This window comes from Bos javanicus, chromosome 21, assembly GCF_032452875.1.
Source record: "Bos javanicus breed banteng chromosome 21, ARS-OSU_banteng_1.0, whole genome shotgun sequence".
NCBI lineage: Eukaryota > Metazoa > Chordata > Mammalia > Artiodactyla > Bovidae > Bos > Bos javanicus.
This window is the reverse complement of record NC_083888.1, coordinates 58324283-58346140: the sequence shown is the minus strand read 5'-3', so window position 1 is coordinate 58346140 and position 21858 is coordinate 58324283. Positions and strand designations below refer to the sequence as shown.

At 45.4% G+C, this 21858-nt stretch overlaps 2 protein-coding genes across 7 annotated transcripts in view; one reads left to right on the top strand and one right to left on the bottom strand.

Annotated features, from left to right (window-relative positions):
• The first annotated feature begins 6083 nt into the window (after positions 1-6083).
• On the top strand, positions 6084-20058 carry SERPINA10 (serpin family A member 10). Of its 2 annotated transcripts, none has more exons than XM_061395204.1 (5): positions 6084-6172; positions 9148-9926; positions 11744-12017; positions 14242-14392; positions 16232-20058. In XM_061395204.1, the coding sequence occupies exons 2-5, from the start codon at positions 9185-9187 to the stop codon at positions 16421-16423; spliced, it is 1359 nt and encodes a 452-aa protein (XP_061251188.1). In that variant the 5' UTR covers positions 6084-6172; positions 9148-9184; the 3' UTR covers positions 16424-20058. The 2 variants fall into 2 exon arrangements, with proteins under 2 accessions (XP_061251188.1, XP_061251189.1); XM_061395205.1 differs by having other exon boundaries at positions 9152-9926; positions 16232-17346.
• The window catches only part of PPP4R4 (protein phosphatase 4 regulatory subunit 4), a 106217-nt gene continuing 102215 nt past the window's right edge, over positions 17857-21858 (bottom strand). For all 5 annotated transcript variants that reach the window (XM_061395200.1, XM_061395198.1, XM_061395201.1 and 2 more), the window contains one exon: positions 17857-21154. In XM_061395200.1, coding sequence (XP_061251184.1) covers positions 21130-21154 — 25 coding nt within the window. In that variant the 3' untranslated portion in view covers positions 17857-21129. The remainder of the gene's footprint in view (positions 21155-21858) is intronic.

The following is a 21858-nucleotide window of genomic DNA, read 5'->3' as shown; positions in this document are numbered from 1 at the left end:
TGGAAGAGAAAATCCAAAAAAATCAAAAAGATATAGCACTTAGAAATAAACAAGAAATGTGCAGAACTGATATAGAGAAAATTAGAAAATATTCCTTAAAGATACAAAATTATAGTTCATATAGTTATAGTTCAGTCACTCAGTCGTGTCCTACTCTTTGCGACCCCATGAACTACAGCACGCCAGGCCTCCCTGTCCATCACCAACTCCCGGAGTGCACTCAAACTCACGTCCATCGAGTCAGTGATGCCATCCAGCCATCTCATCCTCTGTCATCCCCTTCTCCTCCTGCCCTCAATCCCTCCCAGCATCAGGGTTTTTTCCAATGAGTCAACCCTTCACATGAGGTGGCCAAAGTACTGGAGTTTCAGCTTTAGCATCATTCCTTCCAAAGAAATCCCAGGGCTGATCTCCTTCAGAATGGACTGGTTGGATCTCCTTGCAGTCCAAGGGACTCTCAAGAGTCTTCTCCAACACCACAGTTCAAAAGCATCAATTCTTCGGCGCTCAGCTTTCTTCACAGTCCAACTCTCACATCCATCCATGACCACTGGAAAAACCATAGCCTTGACTAAACTGACCTTTGTTGGCAAAGGAATGTCTCTGCTTTTGAGTATGCTGTCTAGGTTGGTCATAACTTTCCTTCCAAGGAGTAAGCGTCTTTTAATTTCATGGCTGCAGTCACCATCTGCAGTGATTTTGGAGCCCAGAAAAATAAAGTCTGACACTGTTTCCACTGTTTCCCCATCTATTTGCCATGAAGTGATGGGACCAGATGCCATGATCTTCATTTTCTGAATGTTGAGCTTTAAGCCAACTTTTTCACTCTTTCACTTTCATCAAGAGGCTTTTTAGTTCCTCTTCACTTTCTGCCATAAGGGTGGTTCAGACTTGAACAAATGCAAAAATATTCCTTATTGAATAAGATGTTCAACCTCATCTAGATGTCAGTTTTCCCTAAGTTATCAACTTAATTGTATTCCAATACAAATACTAGCAAATGTTTTTTTCTGGAGATAGACAAAATGATGCCAAAGTCCGTACAGAAGAATAAACCTTCAAGAGTAGCCAGGAAAACATGGAAAAGAGAAAAGATGTAGGGGCAGGGGGTGGAGGACTGGGGACCAGCCCAATCAGATGTCAACTCAGACTGCACAGACACTGTAATTAAATCTCTGGTACTGGAATATGTATAGATAGGAAGACCAATGAAATAGGTTAGAAAGTCTAGCAATACAAATACAAATGGAAATTCAATATTTGATAAAGACTTTAAGTAAATAATATTGGGACAACTGAATAGCCATTTGGAAAGGATACAATTAGACTCATTCTTCACACATAAGAATAAACTAAGAATCAGAGACCTAAATGAAAAATAAGAAAGAACTGTATAAGTACTAGAAGAAAACACAGATAAATTTCTCTGTAATTTAGGTAGAGAAAAAGTCTTCCCTACCATGACTAAAAGTCCGTATGAAATTTTTTAAAGGACTGAGAAGTTTGACCATATAAAATATTTTTAATTGCTTGGTCAAAAATTCATAAACAAAGTCAACAGAAGTGAAAATCTGAGAAAAGATACTTGCAAGAAACGTCACTGATAAAGAGCTAATATCCCTAATAAGTGGTGCTTCAACATATGAAAATATGTTCAACCTCATTGATAAGAAAAATGCAAATTAAGACTACATTGAGATTACCATTTGGATGAAGACTACCATTTCCTATTCATCAGGTTGGCAAAAATGTGAGAGCTTTACAGGACACTCTACTGGTTGTACAGAAACAGTCATCTTCATATGTTGCTAGTGTGAATGCCAGTGGGTCCTTGTAAAAAAAAGGATAAACTAAAAACTAATTAAATGGTTACCTGCAGGGGAGGGAGGAGGACAGAATGGAAGAGATTGGGGGGTAGGATATAGCACTTCTCTTCACCGACCTTTTTATATGGTTTAGACTTTTAGAATAATGTTAATATTCTGTATATTCAAAAATAAAATTAAATGAACAAATGAGGAAAGCCCTAAAACCACGTGAAAAGAAAACAAGTGAATTCAAACATACTTCAAACAGATAATATAACTGCGTTAAAGGGGAGAAGAAGAATCAGTCCAAGGAACTTTTCAACATAATAGTTGGGCAATATGCTTCATCACCTACTAGCATGCATGTATATGCATGTCTGTGCACACACACACTACCGTATGATGAACGGTTGGAGATGACAAGGTAATCCCAAGAACAAGAGGATTCTCTTCTGTAAATAGTATTGAATTCTCAAATCCAAAAAATTCAATACGGTCGCAATACCTGAAGCTACTATATATAAAGAGAAGAGAATGGTAAAACATGTGGGAAATGTTTTAAAATTAGTGAACCTGGGTTAAGGGTTTACAGCAGTTTTTTGTAACTACTCTTGCGATTTTAAAGTTTGAAATGATTTAAAGATAATCTTTTAAATTAAAACAAACAAATGAGTAATGAACCCCAGCACAAAAGCAAAAGGGAAAGGACGTGACCTCCCAGGCCGAAGGACCATCTCAGTGAAAACCTGTTGCCACACTAGGTGGCTGTACTGGTTAGCTGCCTTGGAACCCAGAGGTCTGGGTTCAAATTCAAGCTCTGTGTTCTTGAACAAGTTTACTGACCTCTCTGATCATCTGTTTCTTTATACTAAGGAAAACTTACTACCATGTCCTTCTGACTCAGATGTCCTTTGCCCTGAACCAAAGAGAAAGCCCATCTCAAGGAAAGAAAGCTAGGTTAGTTAACCTGTCATGCTAGGCAGATGCAAGTGCTATCCAGGCAAGCCTCTAGTTACCTGGAAGTTATCCCCACCTCGCTGATCACAGTAGCACACTTGCCTGGACCATCAGCTTTCTAGCACTGGGGACAGAGGATGAATTTGCCATCTCGTTAGGTGTCACTGGAGCCGGGGGAGTCAGGGTGGAGGCAGCCTGGAGCGGGAGCAGGGAGACAGAAGGCCAGTGGGGAGGGAGAAAGAGGCCGCTTTGCAAACAGTGAACCATTTGCCCCACGCGTCTGCATGTCGCAAGGATTTCGGAAGCTTTTTGTTTTCTATCTCTGTACCCCACACTCGCCCAGGCTTTCCTCTTGATCTGATCCACACTGAGCGGACGAACTGCGATTCTCTGGTTCCTGAAGCCTGATTCTGCCAATACCTAGCTCTGGTTGTTTTTCAGACATTCAGCCCTTTGGGTCCTAGGACAGATTTGCTTTAGAAGCCCCTGGATCTCACCCTCCAGGGTGGCTCCCAGAAGCACTGTGCTGCCTGCCTACTGAGCTGTTCCAGGAAAGACTGTACTGTCTCCTCTGAGTTGATTCTGATCACCACACACCTTCCCATCAGATGTTTCCCAATCTCTCTCTGCAGAGGCTGGTGAATGAAATGCAGATGGGAAATCAGGTGGCCTGGCTGTATTCCGGCACCACCAAAGGCAGGAAGGGCCTTAATGAGTACGGGCGTGCATTTTCTGGGCTTCCCTGGTGTCTCTACCAGAGAGTAAAGAATCTACCTGCAATGCAGGAGACCCAGGCACGATCCCTGGGTGGAGAAGGGAATGGCTACCCACTCCAGTATTCTTGCCTGCAGAATCCTATAGATTGAGGAGCCTGGTGGGCTACAGTCCATGGGGGTCACAAAGAGTCAGACACCACTGAACAACTAACATTGACCTTTTTTTTCCCCTGGCATCTTCTCCTCTGTCAAGTCCAAATCCAGGGTCTGGGCTTACCATTGAGGTTCATTCTGGCTCTGAAATTATACCACAAATACCATTCATTAGCTCTTCCTACCAGGTAGCAAGCTCTTTACAGGCACTGCTTCATTTAAGCCTCACTGCAGTCCTAACAGCTCAGCCCTGGGAGTCCCATTTTACAGATCAGGAAACTGAGGCAAGAAGAGGTTAAGGAGCTTATTCAGGGCCACACAGCTGGTGAAAGAGCTCACAGTTACAGGGGCCAGTGTTGACCTTGACCTGCTGGGAGCGGTGCAGGACTCATCTTTGCTGAAGGTGGAGAACTTCCGGGCCACCCTTCCTAGGGGTCGGGACCCACCACCTTAGAAGCAATGCTGCCCACAGACTTCCTGGTTCCTGGGTGCTGCTGCGATATTCATGGGCCAGGCACAGTTTTGGCTGCTTTATGGAGAAGGAAAAGCAAGTTCACAAGTTAGGTTACATTCCTAAGGTCCGGCAGCCAGGAATTTGGAAGACTTGAGATTCAAGCCCAGGGAGTCTGACAGAGGCCTTTACACTCTTTCCAATACATTCTGCCACCTTCCTTATAAAGATCAGTTTCTGAAATTCCCGCAGACGTTTTAAGAGACTCCCAAATGGTCAAGTGCTCCATGATGACTTTTATGGCACCTCTGAATCCCCTGTGATCGCTGTGCTCCACACCCTCCATGCTCACTAGCTCCTCCCAGGCCTTTGCCCCAAGCAGAAGCCAGCAGACCCTGCCTCCTGGTTGCCAGCCGCCCCTCAGCTGCAGAACTCCAGGGGCCGGAAGCAGAGGCTGGCTCCTGTGCTGAGCCTAGAACCCTGGCCCAGCCTCATCTGCTGGCACCCTTCACTTTGGCCTCTTCAGGCAGCCATTCTCAACAGAGCAGGTACTTCCCCAGAGGAACACTCCGGAAACTTGCTGGGGCACTTCTGATTTCCACAACCATTTGGAGCAGCGCTTCTGGGTTCCCGTGACTGCGGGCCAGACATACCAGATATACTGGAAACACACCCGCCTGTCCCCCACAGTGAAGTGGTGTCACGTGACTGCAACGTCCCGCTGCAAGTCCATGTGGGTGGAACACTTGAAAACCTACTTATAAATGATCTGAGCCCAGACTCTCACAGGGCCACAGGTATTTTAGCTCAGCTGAAAACGCCATCCCCCCACCACCAATTTTTAATTCCCATGTAATTTTCTATGAAAATAAATCAGAGGAAGATTTCTATTTTGTTTCTGGGGAACTGAATGTGACTCACCACTGCAGAAAGCCGCATCGCTGGTAGTGATCGTGACTGTGGTGTGGAAGGGCCAATGCAACAGGTGTGCAGCAGAGAGCACTCCCACCTGGTCCCGCATCTGACAGTACCACTGCCGCTTCACGTGTAGTCACGGCAGAGCATTTACATACTTAAAGAAACGTTATCTTCTTATAGTTTCCTTTTCCCTCCATATTGTAAAGCATTATTATTATTTTTTAAATTTTGTGGGTTGATTCTATTAACTACAAATTTCACTTCAGAGTAGTAAAGGGCACATAAAATATTTATATTATTAAAAAGAGTCTAACAGTCTGAGAGTTTTTGTCTTAAAGGGTCTACATCAGCCTTGACTTTCAGTGTTTGAGGATTTTAGTCTTAGAAGTCCGTCTACCTGGTGAAGCAGAGAGTTGACCTTGAAATAGGCTCTTTATGGCTGGTGGGGATTAAAGGGTCTGTCTCTCCCACTGGCAGGGCTTCCCAGGTGGCACAGTGGTAAAGAATCTGCCTGCCAATGCAGGATATGGAACAGACGTGGGTTCAATCCCTGGGTGGGGAAGATCCCTTGGAGAAGGAAATGGTAACCCATTCCAGTATTCTTGCCTGGAGAATGCCCAAGCATGGAAGAGCCTGGTGAGCTACAATCCATGGGGTTGCAAAGAGTTGGACATGACTTAGCAACTAAACAACGACAGCTCTCCCAGTGGACTGAAAAGTTTCCCTGGGAGGTGTTGGGAGCAGGTCTTACTCATTTCTGCCTTCCCTTCTTACACAGAGCCCAGCTTTGAGTTGGGGACCCAGGAGGCCTCTGTGGGATCCAGCCCTTCCTTCCTGCGAGGTGTTCAGCGCCTGCAGCAACTATGTCCCACGAGGACCTGGATGTCATTGGGGTGCTGCCTGGGTTGAGAAGCAGATGCTCTCATGGAGGAATTGCCCAAGAGTCAGGAGTGCAGGATTGCAGGGGATTATGGGAAGCCTCTCTCTCCATCGTGGCTTTCCCAGAAACGCCACCATCTCCAAGCAGGATGTTAATCAGTAACAGCCCCCCAAGGGGGATCACACTTTGGAATAGCAAATATTTACTGCAGGCTTTCGGCTGCAAGCCCTAACCTTCTGTCTTTGCCCTGAATGAAGGACCTTCCCAGGCACTGGGTGGCCACTCACTGGTAAGAACAGTGGACCAAAGGGAGGCTTCACAGTGTCTGCCTAATGAAGGATAGGGAGAGAAGACCTTCTGTCCTCTCTGGGTGGGTTCCCCGGGGCGGGGGGGTAGCAACCTGGGCTGTGCTGAGCCCTCATTCCTGGACTGGATGGGGCGGGCAAGGAGGTGGGGGTGGTAAGAGGCTTGTTGTAGACACGGGAGGCTTCCTCCACAGAGAGGCCAGTGGAAGAGGCTTTGAAGGCTTGAGATATTATGCCCACAACACTCCGTGCAAGCCCCACATAGCTCCCTGGCCTTCTTCCCAGAGACCTGTCTGCCCAAGCAAGTGAGTCCCTGCTGCTTCCAGATTTGGGAGTGGGTTTGCAGCTGCAGGTACATTCAAGGCTGAGAAGTGGTGAGTGAGTGGTTAATTTCTTACTACTCAGGTTCTATTTAGAGTGCTGCATCTCTGTGTCATTCTTAAACCAAAAAAAAAAAATTCTTTTAATTTTATTTATTTATTTTTGGCTGTGTTGGGTCTTCATTACTGCACGGACTTCTCTCCAGTTGTGGCAACCAGGGGCTACTCTCTAGTTTGCAGTCCATGGACGTCTCATTGCCGTGGCTTCTCGTTGTGGAGTACGGGCTCCAGATGGGCAGGTTTCAGTGATTGTGGCTCATGGGCTTTGCTCCATGGCATACGGGATCTTCCCGGAGCAGGAATTGAACCCATGTCTCCTCCATTGGCAGGCGGATTCTTCACCACTGAGCCACATAGGAAGCCCCTTAGAAAGTGAAAGTGTTAGTCACTCAGTTGTGTCCGACTTTTTGCAACCCCATGGACTGTAGCCCGCCAGGCTCCTCTATTCATGGGATTCTCCAGGCAAGAATACTGGAGTGAGTAGCCATTTTCTTCTCCAGGAGATCTTCCTGACCCAGGGATTGAACCTGGGTCTCCCACATTGCAGGCAGATTCTTTACCATCTGAGCCACCAGGGAAGCCCCTTAAACAAAATTAGTGGCAATTACAATGAAGTGAAGATGAATAGGTTCAGGAATAGCAGAGGAATTGCAATTCGGGACAAACTGGCAAACCAGAGGCAATTCTCAAAGAGACAAAGACAGGCTGGCTTTTATTCGGTTCTGGGAGGAAGCTGGGGAGGGTTGCTTTGAACAAAAGCTCATTGGAGGAGAATGAGAGTTCAGAGTTATGGCAATTTCTTGTTGGAACCAAGTGGTGGGTAGTTTGCTGTTGCTAAGGTATGTGAAAATCTTCTTTCTTCCTGCTGATCATGAATACTGAGATGAGTGGGAATGTGTGAGAACCCACCCTGCCATCTCCTTCTTCAGGGGTATCTTCACAACCCAGGAATCAAACCAACATCTCCTACATTGGCAGGCAGATTCTTTACTACTAGCACCACCTGGAAACCATCACAGACAGAAGTTACTCTGAATTTAAGAGTATCGCTGTGGGATTAATTTACAAAGGGGTGCTAAAGCCTGTGATCTAATGAAGGCATGAACCTGGGTACATTTGGTACACTCCAGCAGGTCTTTACCTAGCACATTTATTGCTGGAGTTACCTTTAGAGTGCAGGCTTGCCACTTAGAATTGGGCAAAGCTTCCTAAACGCTCACAGAAAACAGAGGAGTATTTCGCTGAGTAAGGTCATGCTACTCAAGCTATGGAAAGGACGAGGCCCTGGATCCTATGACACTGTTTAGCAAAAGCCAAAAGCAATGTGCTAAGTCCCGGAGCCAGGGGTCATCTTGTAGCCGGCCCAGTGAGGACACAGGCCTCTGTGTCAACAAGAGGCCGGGGAACCTCACCCCGTCAGCACATTTTGCTTCAGGTGGCCTGGCTCAGAGTAAGGGTCTCGCTGATGGAAACTCTGTGAGGCCTGTGGCCTCCCTTGCCCTGTGTGCCCTGCGCTGAGTGGTCCTGCGCCACCCAAGCCCTCCTGGGGCAGTGGCTTCAGGAGAGAGTGAGAGTGTATCTCAGTGACCTTCCCAGCCAGCCTCTGGTGGTGTCAGCACCAGGAGCCCCGTGTGCCCATGGGAGTTTATTCAGATGGAAACTACAGGTGATCGGGAGCTAGGCTCTGTGCCCAAGGATGAGAGGGAGGCCAGAGAGGGGGCAGTGGTGGGGACTGTGGGGTTTGGAGACCCACTGCCCAAGCTGGAGTGGTCTTGGGCTCCGCTAGAACAGGCAGCCTTCGGGTGGGCGGGAGGACGCACTTCACAGGTGAGGGTTAGGTGAGATGGTCCAAGCGGAGCTTAGCCCGGGCAAGTGGTTTGAATTGGTTCATCATCTGTTCCTATCCTGGGGGCTCCAGAGAGAGTGAAGGCAGGAAGTCCTGAGAGGAGCTCTGTGACTGGGCCCCAGGGCTGGGCCAGTGCTGTAGGGAAGGCACAGCGGGGTCTATTGCAGAATCAGGCAAACTCAGCATTCATCCTTGCCCCATGGCCACCCAGACCCTCTAAGTCCCCAACCCAAGGCGTCCCCAGGTCCAAGTCCCCACAGCCCAGCTTGAACAAGCTGCCGTATTGCCCAGTGATCCAGGGCAAATAAAACAAGCAGACAGTAAAAGTTCTGGGAAGACCTTCCGACTCCTGGCGCTGCTGTGACCCACACCCAGTGAGGCCCAGGACCCACACCACATCCCCTCGCATCCCTTCCCCTTTTGGCTTTCTGCCATTCCCCTGGGAGGAACTGGGATGGGTGAGGACAGCTGGGGGAGACCAGGAGCTGCCCGAGGGCCTGATCCCTGATGGAAACTGGAGGAGATTTCTCTCCGTGAAATAAGACACCTCCCCTCCCACGGACTCAGGTGACAAATGTGACCCTGCTTGCTCAGGGTCTCCCCAGCCCTGCCTCTGGGAGATAAGCCCCGACCCCCAGGAAAGAAGCAGGGTGACCGGAGGAGACGTACCAGGACCCAGGGAGGAGGTGGGCATCAGACATTAAGGGCGATCTCTGCCTTCTTTTCTCCCAAGGAAGCCTTGCTGCTGACCGGGCCTCCACGCTGCCCTGATGTGGGCGGTGCTGAGCCTCCCGCTGGCCTGCCTCCTGGCCCAGGCATGGCTGGTGCCCGGTTCTACCCTTGCTTCCCACTCGCCAGAGGCCCAGGCGGGGTTGGAGACTCTGCTGACCCCCACGGCCCAAAACAAGACCAGCCAGACCAGCGAGAGACAGTGGGCTCCAGAGGAGGAGGAGGAGAGGGAGGAAGACTCCCCCTGGCTGTTGGCCGAGGGGCAGCAGCTCTCCAGGGAGGCCTCCAACTTGGGGTTCAGCCTGCTACGTAAGATCTCCCTGAAGCATGATGGCAACGTGGTCTTCTCCCCACTCGGCCTGGCCTGGGCCATGGCTGCCTTGACTCTGGGGGCCAGGGGGCACAGCAGAGCCCAGCTGGAGGATCTCCTCTTGCAGGCCTGGAACCAGACCTGGCCCGTGGTGAACCAGACCCGACCACCGCGCCTGCCTGCCCTCTTCAAGCAGCTACAAGAGAGCCTCTCCCATAATCCAGAGCTGGGCCTGGCCCAGGGGAGTTTCGCCTTCATCCACAAGGACTTTGACATCAGAGAGACCTTCCTCAATCTCTCCAAGAGGTATTTCGATATGGAGTGTGTGACTGTGGATTTTCACAACACTTCCCAGGCCAAAAGGCTCATAAATCATTACATGAACCAAGAGACGCAGGGGAAACTTCCCAAACTCTTTGATGAGATTAATCCTGACACCAAATTAATTCTTGTGGATTACATCTTGTTCAAAGGTACTTGGATAACATTCTGCTCTTCCAGAGCCATGGGTCTCTTCACCTGTCTCTTCCTTTCCTGCTGGGCCTGTGTCTGGTTGATGCCAAGGGATTTCCTAGGAACATGTTGTTCTCGGGTTTCACAAACAGATTGAAACATGCATTGAACAGGTAGGATGTACCGGGCACAGTGCCAGACGACGTGTCCATTTGATGCCCCTGCCCTGGGGCCCTCGCGTGCCTGCAGGGCTTACTGCTAGATTTCCAAGCATATCTATACAACTCTCCTCTGACATTCTGACCTGGGGAAACTTCTGGGTTTTTGTTTTGTTTTTAAAGCAGATCATCTGAGATATTTAGGGTTGCATCTTTGCTCCTTCACCCTCTACTTCTGTGACCTGGGGCAAGTGACAAAATCCCTTCTCCTTGGATTCTCAGTATAGAAAATGCAGACTCTCCCACCTCCGATAGAGAAGTGAGGCTCAGAGAGGTTGGCTAGATCAAGGTCACATGGTAAACGGCAGAAGCTGAACTCAGATGAGGGGTTCACCCCAGGTCCTTTCCATCCTGCCTTTCTCGTGCAGCACTGGCTTTGCATGGCCACACTGTAGCAGGAAGGTGACACCAGGGGACTTGCAAAGTCTGGGAGGAGGACTTTCATCGAGCCAGGCCGGACAGATGTCTGTGTGTAGAGCTGTGTGCCTGCATGCTGGTGGCAGCCTCTGGGTTGTGTGGCTGCTTGTTGACAAGGCGCCCCTCCCCTCAGAGCCTCAGTGAGCACAGGATAGGTGGGAACGTCATCATTTCTGCCCCAGTGGCCTCTGTTTGCACATTGAGTGCACCAAAGGAGTGGTCAGAGAGCCCTTCCTGCAGACAGGGCTGTGGCCAGGCCCACAGTCTTCTCTAGGTTGGAGCTAACCAACCACAAGGAAGTGAATATAGACAGAAGTGGGTCCTTCGGGCATCATCTGGAATGAGTGACTTTTATTCACCCTGTGTTTTGTCCTGAACAGTGAAGGAGCCACAGGTGGTTAGGAGACATCTCCTTGCTTCAGTGTGTGATTCCAGCAGGCCTTTGGGTAGATTCGTGTGTGCGTGTGTTTAATGGGCTTCCTTTGTGGCTCAGTTGGTAAAGAATCCACCAGCAATGCAGAAGACCTGGATTCAATCCTAGGTAGGGAAGATCCCCTGGAAAAGGGAAAGGCTACCCACTCCAGTATTCTGGCCTGGAGAATTCCACGGACTGTTTAGTCCGAGGGGTTGCAAAGAGTCGGACACGACTGAGCGACTTTCACCACTTTATTTTTGGCTGTGTTAGGTCTCTGTTTTGTCATGCTCCAGAGTTGTGGCACTCGGGCTTAGTTGCCCCACAGCATGTGGGATCTTCCTGTGTCCCCTGCACTGGACCAGGGATCAAACCTGTGTCCCCCGCATTTTAAGGTGGATTCTGAACCACTGGACAATGAGGGAATTATCTGGATTCATTTTTTGCCAGTTTGGAAAGAAGCCTGGGAAAGGCTGATCTTTGGGAAACTTATCCTCGCTGCCCGCATCCATGCATGCTAAGTCGCTTTACTCATGTCCAACTTTGTGCAACCACATGGGCTATAGGCCCCTGCCCTTCTGTCCATGGGGATTCTCCAGACAAAAATACAGGAGTGGGTTGCCATGCCTTCCTCCTGACTGCCTGAGCTGTGGTCAAAACAAATCCAGTAAGGATACCTGTCCTCGTTGGGCAGAAAGGGGGACAGAACCCTGGCCCTTTATTACTTTGGCAAGAATGATGCTTTAGGGGAGGATCATTTCTACAATGAGTTTCTTTCTTACCTGTTCAGGGAAATGGCTGATCCCTTTTGACCCTGCTCTTACTGAAATGGACACTTTCTACCTGGACAAGTACAAGGTGGTCAAGGTGCCCATGATGTACAGGTCAGGCAAGTTTGCCTCCACTTTTGATAAGAAGTTTCGTTGCCGTGTCCTCAAGCTGCCCTACCGAGGAAATGCCTCCATGCTGGTGGTCCTCATGGAGAGGCTAGGTGACCATCTCACCCTTGAAGACTACTTGACCACAGACCTGGTGGACACGTGGCTCAGGAACATGAAAACCAGGTACAGCTCTCCTGTCGCCCTGCTCTAGCTCAGCCTCTCCTTCCCCGTGGGCACTCCCAATTTCATTCTGTGCCTGTCCTGCTCCACGGTGGGCTCCCTGATGGCAGGGGCTGCATTTGTCCTGTTTTCCACTGTCAGCGTCTATCACAGCGCGTGGCTCCTTACTCACTCGGCCAGTCCTTATCAAGGCTCTCCCACTTGTCAGGCATTGTGATGCGTGCACGATGCTAGCCCTCCTCGTGGAGCTCACATTCTACTCAGGTGCCGGTGGGCACCAGGGAAGGCCAGGCCAAGAAGGTAGACGTAAGCCAACACTTAAGATGAAGGAGGGCTGTCAGGGTGACCTGGGAGAGAGAAGAGTTACAGGCACAAGTGTGAAAGTTCTGGGTTAGGAGTGTGCTTGGTGGGTTCAAGGCACAATGAGGTGGCCAGTGAGGCTGTAGCAGTTTGGAGATGAGGTCGCAGGGGAACCAGTAGCTGTCACCCACGACTGTACATTACAGGCCCTGGGAAAGACTTGGGCTTTTTCCAAAAGAGATGGGAAGCCACTGGAGTCAAGCTGAGGAGCAACATGATCTGCGCTTGTTGAGAAAAGACACTGGGGCCATGTGGGAAGAGCAAGGGGACTAGTCACGTGGTCAGTGTAAGCACCCAGATCAGGATGCTCGGCAGGTAGTGGCAGTGGAGGTAAGGAGGAGCAGTGGGTCCTGGATCTGTGAACCTGGAAGTCACAGGATTGGCCCACGGACTAGAATGTGGGTGAGAGAAAAACGGGGGAGTCACAGATGAAGTTTTTGGCCTTAGCAACTGGAAAGATTTGCCACATACTGAAAAGGGAGACTGTGAGACGAACATGCTGAGGGGTATGTGCAAAAGTTCAGTTGGAAAGAGCTGGATCAGAAATACCTATTAGACAGCCCGGGTGGGGATATAAAAAAGGCAACAGCTGGGTATCAAAAGTTGGATCTGGTGTGTGCAGGGCGAGGTCCAGGCTGGGGAGTCAGCAGCACAAAAATGGAAACATGAGACCAAATGTGATGACCTGGGGAAGGGGCTGAGCACAGAGAGCAGGGGTGGGAGCACAGGGCAGGCTTGCAAAAGCTTGTGGAATAAATTAATATACCCATCAGGGTACGAGGAAGTCAGTACCAGTAAGGAGGCCAAGGCTATGCCTCCTGAATCTGTCACTCTAGAATCTGACACAGAGGGAAATCCAGCTAAAGGTCCCAGTGTTCATTTTATCTTCATTCCTCTTCTTCAAATCCTTAGAGCCTAGCAAAAGACTTCAACATAGTAAGCCCTCAACAAATGTTTAGGCGAATCAATTTATATATCAGTCTTCAAGACCTGTCATGTCTTCAGTTACATTCCAGTGTGAGCCCTGCCCAGCTCTACAAGAGAGGAAGAAAGAAGGGTTGAGGGGGCAAAAGGAAATGAATATTCACTGGGCCTCTACTCTATACCAGACATCGTTCTGGGTGCTTAACACATGTTATGTCATTGACTCCTCTGAAGAACACTGTGAAATCCATATTGGTATCCAGATGAAGACACTGGGACTTCTTTAAGACTCACTTAGTACCAGTCAGTAGTTCACATCCTTTTATTTTTGAGCCACAGAACCCATCTTTCTAAACAAGGGTAAGAACTCCAATGTACATCTTTATAGGTGGCATAGAAAAGACCTGAATGGGCTTTTTGGCCAACCCAATATAGCTAGATAGATATGCAGAGAGAGAGAGACAGATAAATATCAGAGTTTCTCTGGCTGAAAATAAATAGGGGGTTGAAATTTTCCTTTGCTCTCCTCCCCCTGTCCATTCCCAGACTCCCAAGTTCCTCCTGGAATCCTGGGAGTCTGCAGAATAGGGACTGAAAACAGCCATCCTCCAGGAGTCTGCAGGATTCATGGCAGGAGGTATTTGGTTGGGTTGTTTTTAAGACAGGGGGAAATGGATACAAAGTATGGCATCTTTCCCTAAAGAGAATGTGAGTCATTGACCGGGAAATAAAACTGGTTTCCTGAAGCAGAAGTAATACATATTTGATAAGTCAGAACTCTCTTCTCTGAGTCAGACCATTACAAAAGAGCAGAATGAGCTACACTCAACTGAAGGAGACTTGTTACTAGGAATAATCTTGGAGGAAGGTGAAGTGATGTTTTTAGTGTTCAGAATCTAAGGTTTTTGTCTACGGTTCACCATTATATGTACTTGTACCACAGAAAAATGGAAGTTTTCTTTCCAAAGTTCAAGTTAGACCAGAAGTACAAGATGCACGAGCTGCTTAAACAGATGGGAGTCCAAAAAATCTTCTTACCCTGGGCTGACCTAAGTGATCTCATGGTTACTGAAAGAAATCTGAAAGTTTCCAAGGTAAGTCAGGCCCTTTCAGGGGAGTCCAAGGGAACAGGTATTTTTCCATCCCACTGAATGTCGATAAAAGGCCAAGTTGTAGTAGAAAAGTGAAAGTCACTCAGTCCTGTCCAGCTGTTTGCGACCCCATGGAATATACAGTCCATGGAATTCTCCAGGCCAGAATACTGGAGTGAGTAGCCTTTCCCTTCTCCAGGGGATGTTCCCAACCCAGGGATGGAACCCAGGTCTCCTGCACTGTAGGCGGATTCTTCACCAGCTGAGCCACAAGGGAAGCCTTGTAGTAGAAAACTAGATTAAAATTCCCAAAGACTTGAAACAGCACCCAAGCTGGATGTTTGAAGAACTGGAGCTACTTTATTAAAACATCTGTTTATGTAGCGCTCCCTCTCTTCTTTATCAGTGCTTAAGGAGAAATTTACCCCAAAATGGAACTGGTTCACAGGTTCACTTAGAATTCCATGAAACTGCACCACCTTACGGTTTTATTCATTTATTTGGGTGGGTGGAGGGGCTGCACTCTGCAGCATGTGGGATCTTCGTTTCCTGACCATGAATTGAACCCATACTCCCTGCAGTGGAAGGGTCATCTTAACCACTTGACTGCCAGTGAAGTCCACTGCTTTGGAGAGGGAAGAAAACCCCAGAGGTTATCTGCCTAACTTCCTGCCTCTTGTGAAAACCCCCTCTGATATATCCCTACAAAACAATCTTCCAGTTTTGTTTTGTAATGTTTGCAGTGACAAGGAACTTATTTGAAAAGCAGCTCAATCCACAAATGGCAAAAACTGTTTTTGAGTTTTATTCATATATATATTTTGACCTGTAATTCCCCCGACTTACATTCTTTGTCCCTAGTTCTGCCTCTATAGCATCCAACACATGCATTTCTGCTACAAACACATGAAAGACTGAAGAAACGTGTTTTGGTTTTAGAGCTTGAATTCTAAATTATTGATATTTTCCCTTTGTTTACTCCAGGAAGGGAATTTTCACTCCAGGAACTTAAGAGAATGTCTAGGTATTGTTTTCATTATCTTCTTTTAGAATAATTATACAGGTCCATTACTCACATCACATGTGGTTCTTGGACAAAAGGGCCTCACGAACAGGACAGGTGGCCTATATCCAGGCCACCTGAGTTCAGAAAGACTTCAGGGACCCAGAGGCTTGCTCAGGGGACACCTTAGAGTGGTGCCAGGTTCTAGGAAACCGCTACAGAAGAATAACCACATTCCTGCCCCACCTCCCTCCCACCCTCTGCCTGCCAGAAAGAAGGTCAAAGTTCTCAGGGGTTCCAGACAGCTTGAAAACCTTCCAGGAGGAATATCAGCTCAGTTCAAAAATCAGTAACACAGAGACTTCCCTGATGGTCCACTGGTTTAGACTCCACACTCCCAATGCAGGGGGCCTGGGTTCAATCCCTGCTCAGGGAACTAGATTCCACATGCTGCAACTAAGGGTTTGCATGCCATAGCTAAGACCCGGTACAGCCAAATGAATAAATATTTTTAAAAATCAGTAGCACAAAGTGCATGCTCAGTATTTGTTGATTTGATCCACGTGTGTGTGAAATGGCCAGCCACAGAGTCCCCTGGTCCTTGGCCAGAATGAATTTCACAATCGGGTTCCTGGTACCTCCTGCGGCTGTTTGAGGTGCTTCTGCGGCAGTTGCTAGGGCAACCACAGACCATTCCTCTCTGCAGATGAGCTCTATACCAGTACATCCCGAGAGCACAGCCCCGTGGGTAAGGACCATAACAAAAGTGTTCAGGGAGTCAGTGAATCCCCTCATCTCCATGAGCACACAAATGGTCTTCCACATATTTCCTTTCCTAGGTTTTACAAAGAGCCACGATTGAGGTGGATGAAGAAGGTACAGAGGCAATGGCAGGAACCCTATTAGAAATCACTGCTTATTACATGCCTCCCATCGTCAAAGTGGACCGGCCGTTTCTCTTCATCATCTATGAAGAAACCTCCAGAACCGTGCTGTTTCTGGGCCGGGTGGTGGATCCGACCCTCCTGTGATCCACAGCACGCGTGAGTCCTTGGAGCCACAGCGATGCTGGATCTGAGGTGTCTGAATCCACACGGGACATTGGCACTGGTGTCCCCCTTGTTCCCAAGTGCTAATTCGAGCCATTCTTAGATCTGCATGTGAAATTCAAGCTTATTTTAAGGAGATGTTTGTATGAGCTGGCTGGTATTTTAAGCCTGTTTCTAAGAGCCTATGTTATTAACTGAAACCATCTTGGTATCTGGACTCGCAGAACTCTATTTCAAGATGAAGTCTTTGGGAAGGCAAGTACGAATTCTCCATGGGTCATGCGCTTCACTCCCTTTACTGCTCCCTGCTGCCAATGAGTGTTTTATTTTAACCTACTATAGAATAATTTCTTGGCAACTAAAATTAGAAAAAAATAGCTGTAGTCAGGCCTGACCACAGCATCTGCTGCCATGTGGCTTTGTCTACTCCATGAAGCCATTAACTGAGCTACAGATCTTCCAGTTCAACCTCTTAATTCTATTATACAAAGCCAAGAAACGGGAAAGTGGAGAAAGGGCCACAGTAAGGCTTTCATGGGGCTTCCCAGCTAGTGCTAGTGGTAAAGAACCCACCTGCCAATGCAAGAGTTACTAAGAGACTCGAGTTTGATCCCTGGGTTGGGAAGATCCCCTGAAGGAAGGCATGGCAACCCACTCCAGTATTCTTGCCTGGAGAATCCCCAGAGGAGCCTGGTGGGCCACAGTCCATAGGGTCACAAAGAGTCGAACACAACTCAGCGACTGAGCACACACGGATGCATGCAAGGCTTTCATGGGCCCCCGGCCCTTTCACCTTTGTGGATTCCTTCTTCCATTTTATACACACACACACACACACACACGTGTATATACATATATATATACACACATATATGTGTGTATAATAAAAGTATTTTATGACTGTATTTGTATAAAGGTGAATATATTCTGGGTTATATCTGTCTTTATACTAATACAAAGCATGGGACTTAACTTAGAGCAAGAAATAAGACATCTTCATGGGTCCCTGAAGGCACTGTGGGCCTGATGTCCTATGCCTACAGCATCTAATGGAGAAATCATACAGGGCATCTCAGAGGAAGAAAAACCAGTGCATCAGTGGCAGAGTCAGGGCCCTGCCACTCCTGACTGCAGGCCCGGAGCCCATCCCACTCTTTCTTCTTTCTGTCTAAAGCATCTCATGGGGTGCAGTTCAACAGGCGGCGTGTGTTCACGTCTATTACCCATTGTGATTAAATACAATGTAAGCATGGACTTTGTCCCAAGGGTCAAAGAAAGATAACAAAACAGCTTCTGAGCCCGTCTTGTCTTCTGTTATAGAGATAAGAAAATATTTTAGGAGTAAATTCAGAGACTCAGGAGTAAAGTTAACTATTTTTGGAATGTCAACTAGGTTGACTAACCACCTAACTGGATTTTTATCTGTTTGCTAGCCAATTTAAATATACTTAAATTTGCTGTATTAGTTATTCCTCTTATTACAACTGACAGATTTATGTGAATAGTACCTAATGTGAATAGATAATAATAATAAGCCACAGTCTAGAGACTGACTCTTTATCCTTCTAAAACCTGGATATCAGTTCACTCCTGTATGCCCTCCACACGCACTGACTGACACCGGTGACCCAGGCAACTCTAGAGCCTAGAAAGAAACAAAAATAGAGGACTGACTTCAGTCGACATCTTTAAGCGACTTGTTACTATTCAATTAATGAGGTTCATTTGTAGAAAAATAGCAGAAAGAGAAATAAAAGAGGGCTCAGTCAAATTATTCGTGTTTTTTAGAAATGAAATCTAGAGAAGAAAGCCACAACACCCTCTGAAATAAACCGTGTTTAGAGAACACAATACCCTCTGAGATAAATATGGCCAAACCCGGTGATAAAAAGGTTCATTATTATCAAAGGATTCATAGAACATATACTCAAACTCTTGCCTTCTCTTCATATATTTGCACAAAACGATGATGACACGGGGCAATGATATCTAACGCATTACTCTTTAAGGCAGAAAATGGCCCTATTCTCTATAAAGAAATTAGTATTTCCTCACATATGCTTAAGAAGCTCCAAGGATACTAGATTTTCTAAATATGTATGCATGGTGAAAAAATGCAGATCAAGGAAAAATGTAACTGATCTTACAAAAAAAATCAGTGTCAACCGAAGGGGAAAATTCTGAATATTCTAACAACACTTCACTATATTTAAGGGTCAGATTTTAAAAACTGTTCCTACACAGACACATACACACTCATACTCACTTCCTAACACACATGCCACAGCTGAGATCAGATTATTGAATTAACTGAATTCATTTTATCTTCATGGTATAAACCTAGTCAAGCTGAAGAGACTGTTCTATTTCAATTCAAATTATTTCACATATGCCGCTGACTGTAGGTAAAATGGACCCACTCTTCCAGAATAAGGCATCTTTATAAAGCCCAGGAAGTCAAGTAACAGAAATGATTTTTAACCGTGATGAGGTTATGGGAACAAAGCTCTATATGCTCTTCTCTATTAAGTAAAATCTTTTTAGCTCTCTCTATTTCTGCCAGTAAGATTGATTCTACAGGTCTGTTTTTTTGCTTATAATGCTGATTAGTGACATTCTAGACCTATCCTTAAAACTGCAAGTTTCCATAATTAACAGAGATGTCTCTATTTCTCTGCAGCTACAGTTAGAGATGTGTCTTTGTCACACAACTGGTTTAAAGGAACTATTTAATAAGGTGTTAGACTGAAAACTTTTTACAAGAGTATCAATCATTTTTTCCAGTGGAAACTGAGGTACATATGGATATTCATAAATGTCACCAACTGGTTTTTTGCTCTATATATCTGTCCTTGGAAGTATATTTTTAACAAATATTTCAACAATTTTAGAAATTATCATGTTCTCTTGGAAAAAAAGAAAACCTCTAAACATAACTTTGATTGACTGTCTTAATTGATAATTTAGTGCCTAAGATAAGACTGCAGCTGACTTCTGTAAACTTCTGAGCAAAATAAGCCTTAGTGACTTCTCTGTCAAATCACTTTCTTCTTCTCCTGCATGCATGCTGAAGAAAAGGTCTAAACTCTGCCAAACTTATTGAACAAATAAACTAAAATTCTGCATTTTATTTAAAGTAACAGAGTCAATGCTATGAACCAAAGTGCTAGAAAAACTGATGCTGCTTTGACATCCATTATGTACCCCCGATGCTCTCTCCTAGATCATAATGTACTCGGTTCCACATTAGTGATGTTAGTAGGAGACATCACTAACATGGTTAAGTGAAATCCACAAAGAATGTATGAACTAACCAGTATTATCAAGCTTCTCATACCTAATCAATGTTTAACTACTGACAAAATGAATGGTTGAACAATTCCATTTACCTGATGGTCCTTCAATGAAAGATATTAAGCATCACTAAAAATAGCCAAAAAAGAGGCGATAGGTAAGGAAAGGGGGAAAACAAACACCATGAAAGCCTCATACTGAGTAGCTGCCCCTGGGTGATTTTAGTTGATGTCTGTGCCCTTTTCTTGTTCATTACTTAAAAATAAACTGTCTTTAATTACAGAATAAAAACTTCAGAAAATATTTAAAACTGTTTTCACAAACACAGGTATCTCATTAACCTATGTTTTATTTTGAGTAAACTCATTATTCATTATTTCACATTATAAAAAGTAACCACACACGCATATGCATTCACAAATTAGATCTTTATCATACATCAATATATTTTTTTAAAAAAACAAATATTTTCAATATCAATATAATTATATGCTGATTGCATTTTGAAATAGAGAAGCTGACAATAGCTTCATACAGTATATCTCAAGAACTGACATTTTTAAAATCAAGAACTGTATAGGTTCCACAGGCAAATTTTGATGGAAATAATAGCATTAGTACAAATAAATGCTGTTGACATAGCTTAAGCATGATAGCTTGGAATAACAGCTGATTCAAACTAGATTCATCATTTCTAATTCAGTAAGGACAAATACAATCTAAAATGTAAACAAAGTATTTATAAAATAAATTCTTCTAGGTAACAAAGGAAATCATCAATCTATTATTTTTAAGGTAGTTGTAGCTAAAAGTTATCAGAAATCTTTGTAGAATTTTCATTGCCAAATTTTAATTTCGGAATGTCCAGGTACAACATCTTGTCACCACAATCGCAGGACTGATATAATTTAGGACAGCTGTTTGTACCCTGTTTCAGTGTGACTTTTCTATTGGGCTTGGAGATTCGTGAGAAAATGCAGTGACTTTTTTACTCCCACGTCCCCGTCCAAGTGATTATCTAGGCGGGGTGATTTCAGTTGATTTGGGCCTTTCGTACAATTTTTAAATGCTAAACTCTAGCACAGTTAAATAGATGGTTTCCTGCACAAATAAATGCAGACTTATCTCTTTTGTAGCAGTAGTTAAAGCACATACCTAATGTTTTTTTTTTCCTTACACTTCACTATAACATTGGAATTCTGTAACCACATTATTGTTCAAGAAATATATATTATACCTCCTAGGGAATATAATTTCAAATATGGAACGTTTAACAACATCAGCTGCCATTATGTATCTCTCTTTTCCAGTCATCAGCCATTGCTTTAGCTTTTGTTCATCAATCACATTATCTCCAGTTGTCTTTGTTTTGCCTCCTTCTTCAAGGAGATGGCCTAAGGATTGGATTTTCTGGATTTTCTTTGTCAGAAAGGAAGAAAGAAAGAAAGAAGAGAAGGAAGAAAGGGGGTAGGGAGGAGAAGAAAAGAAGAGAAAAGAAAACAAAACATTAAAAAGTTTATCCATATAATACTTACAAAGAAACAGATATAATCTACTTTGAAAAAACCTAATATATGAGAACTGTGATTAAGTAGACAAGTGAATGACACATTAAAGTTTACTTGGAATAACCTTTAATTACTCAAATCTTATATGCATCTAACATAGCATTCAATTCAATTCATACTTTTCCTGTTTTTCATTTCTATAACCATAGCGGAAATTAACACAACCTAAAATTATCAATCATCTGGCCTTGTAAAACGTAACATACAATGTATTCCTAAACTTCCTTTAAGACACTGATGTTTTTAAATGGCAGATGTATCATCTTTATGACAATGGAAAGTTGGAGAATGTACTGCATAGAATTTTTTTAAGCAGCAAAACAGAGATAATTAATACTTTCTGAAATCACTTCACAGGCTTATTTTAAGCAAAAAGGATAGATTTTCATTTGGATATGCCATAGTCCTGAATGGTGGATAAGAGTCCACAGAAACATGACTAATATCTACAGATACCGATCACCTATTGCAGTTATGTGGCAGTATGCATTCATGAGAAAGTCTAAATTAGAACCACATAACATGGAGAGAGCTGTGGACTTGGAGATTCAGTTA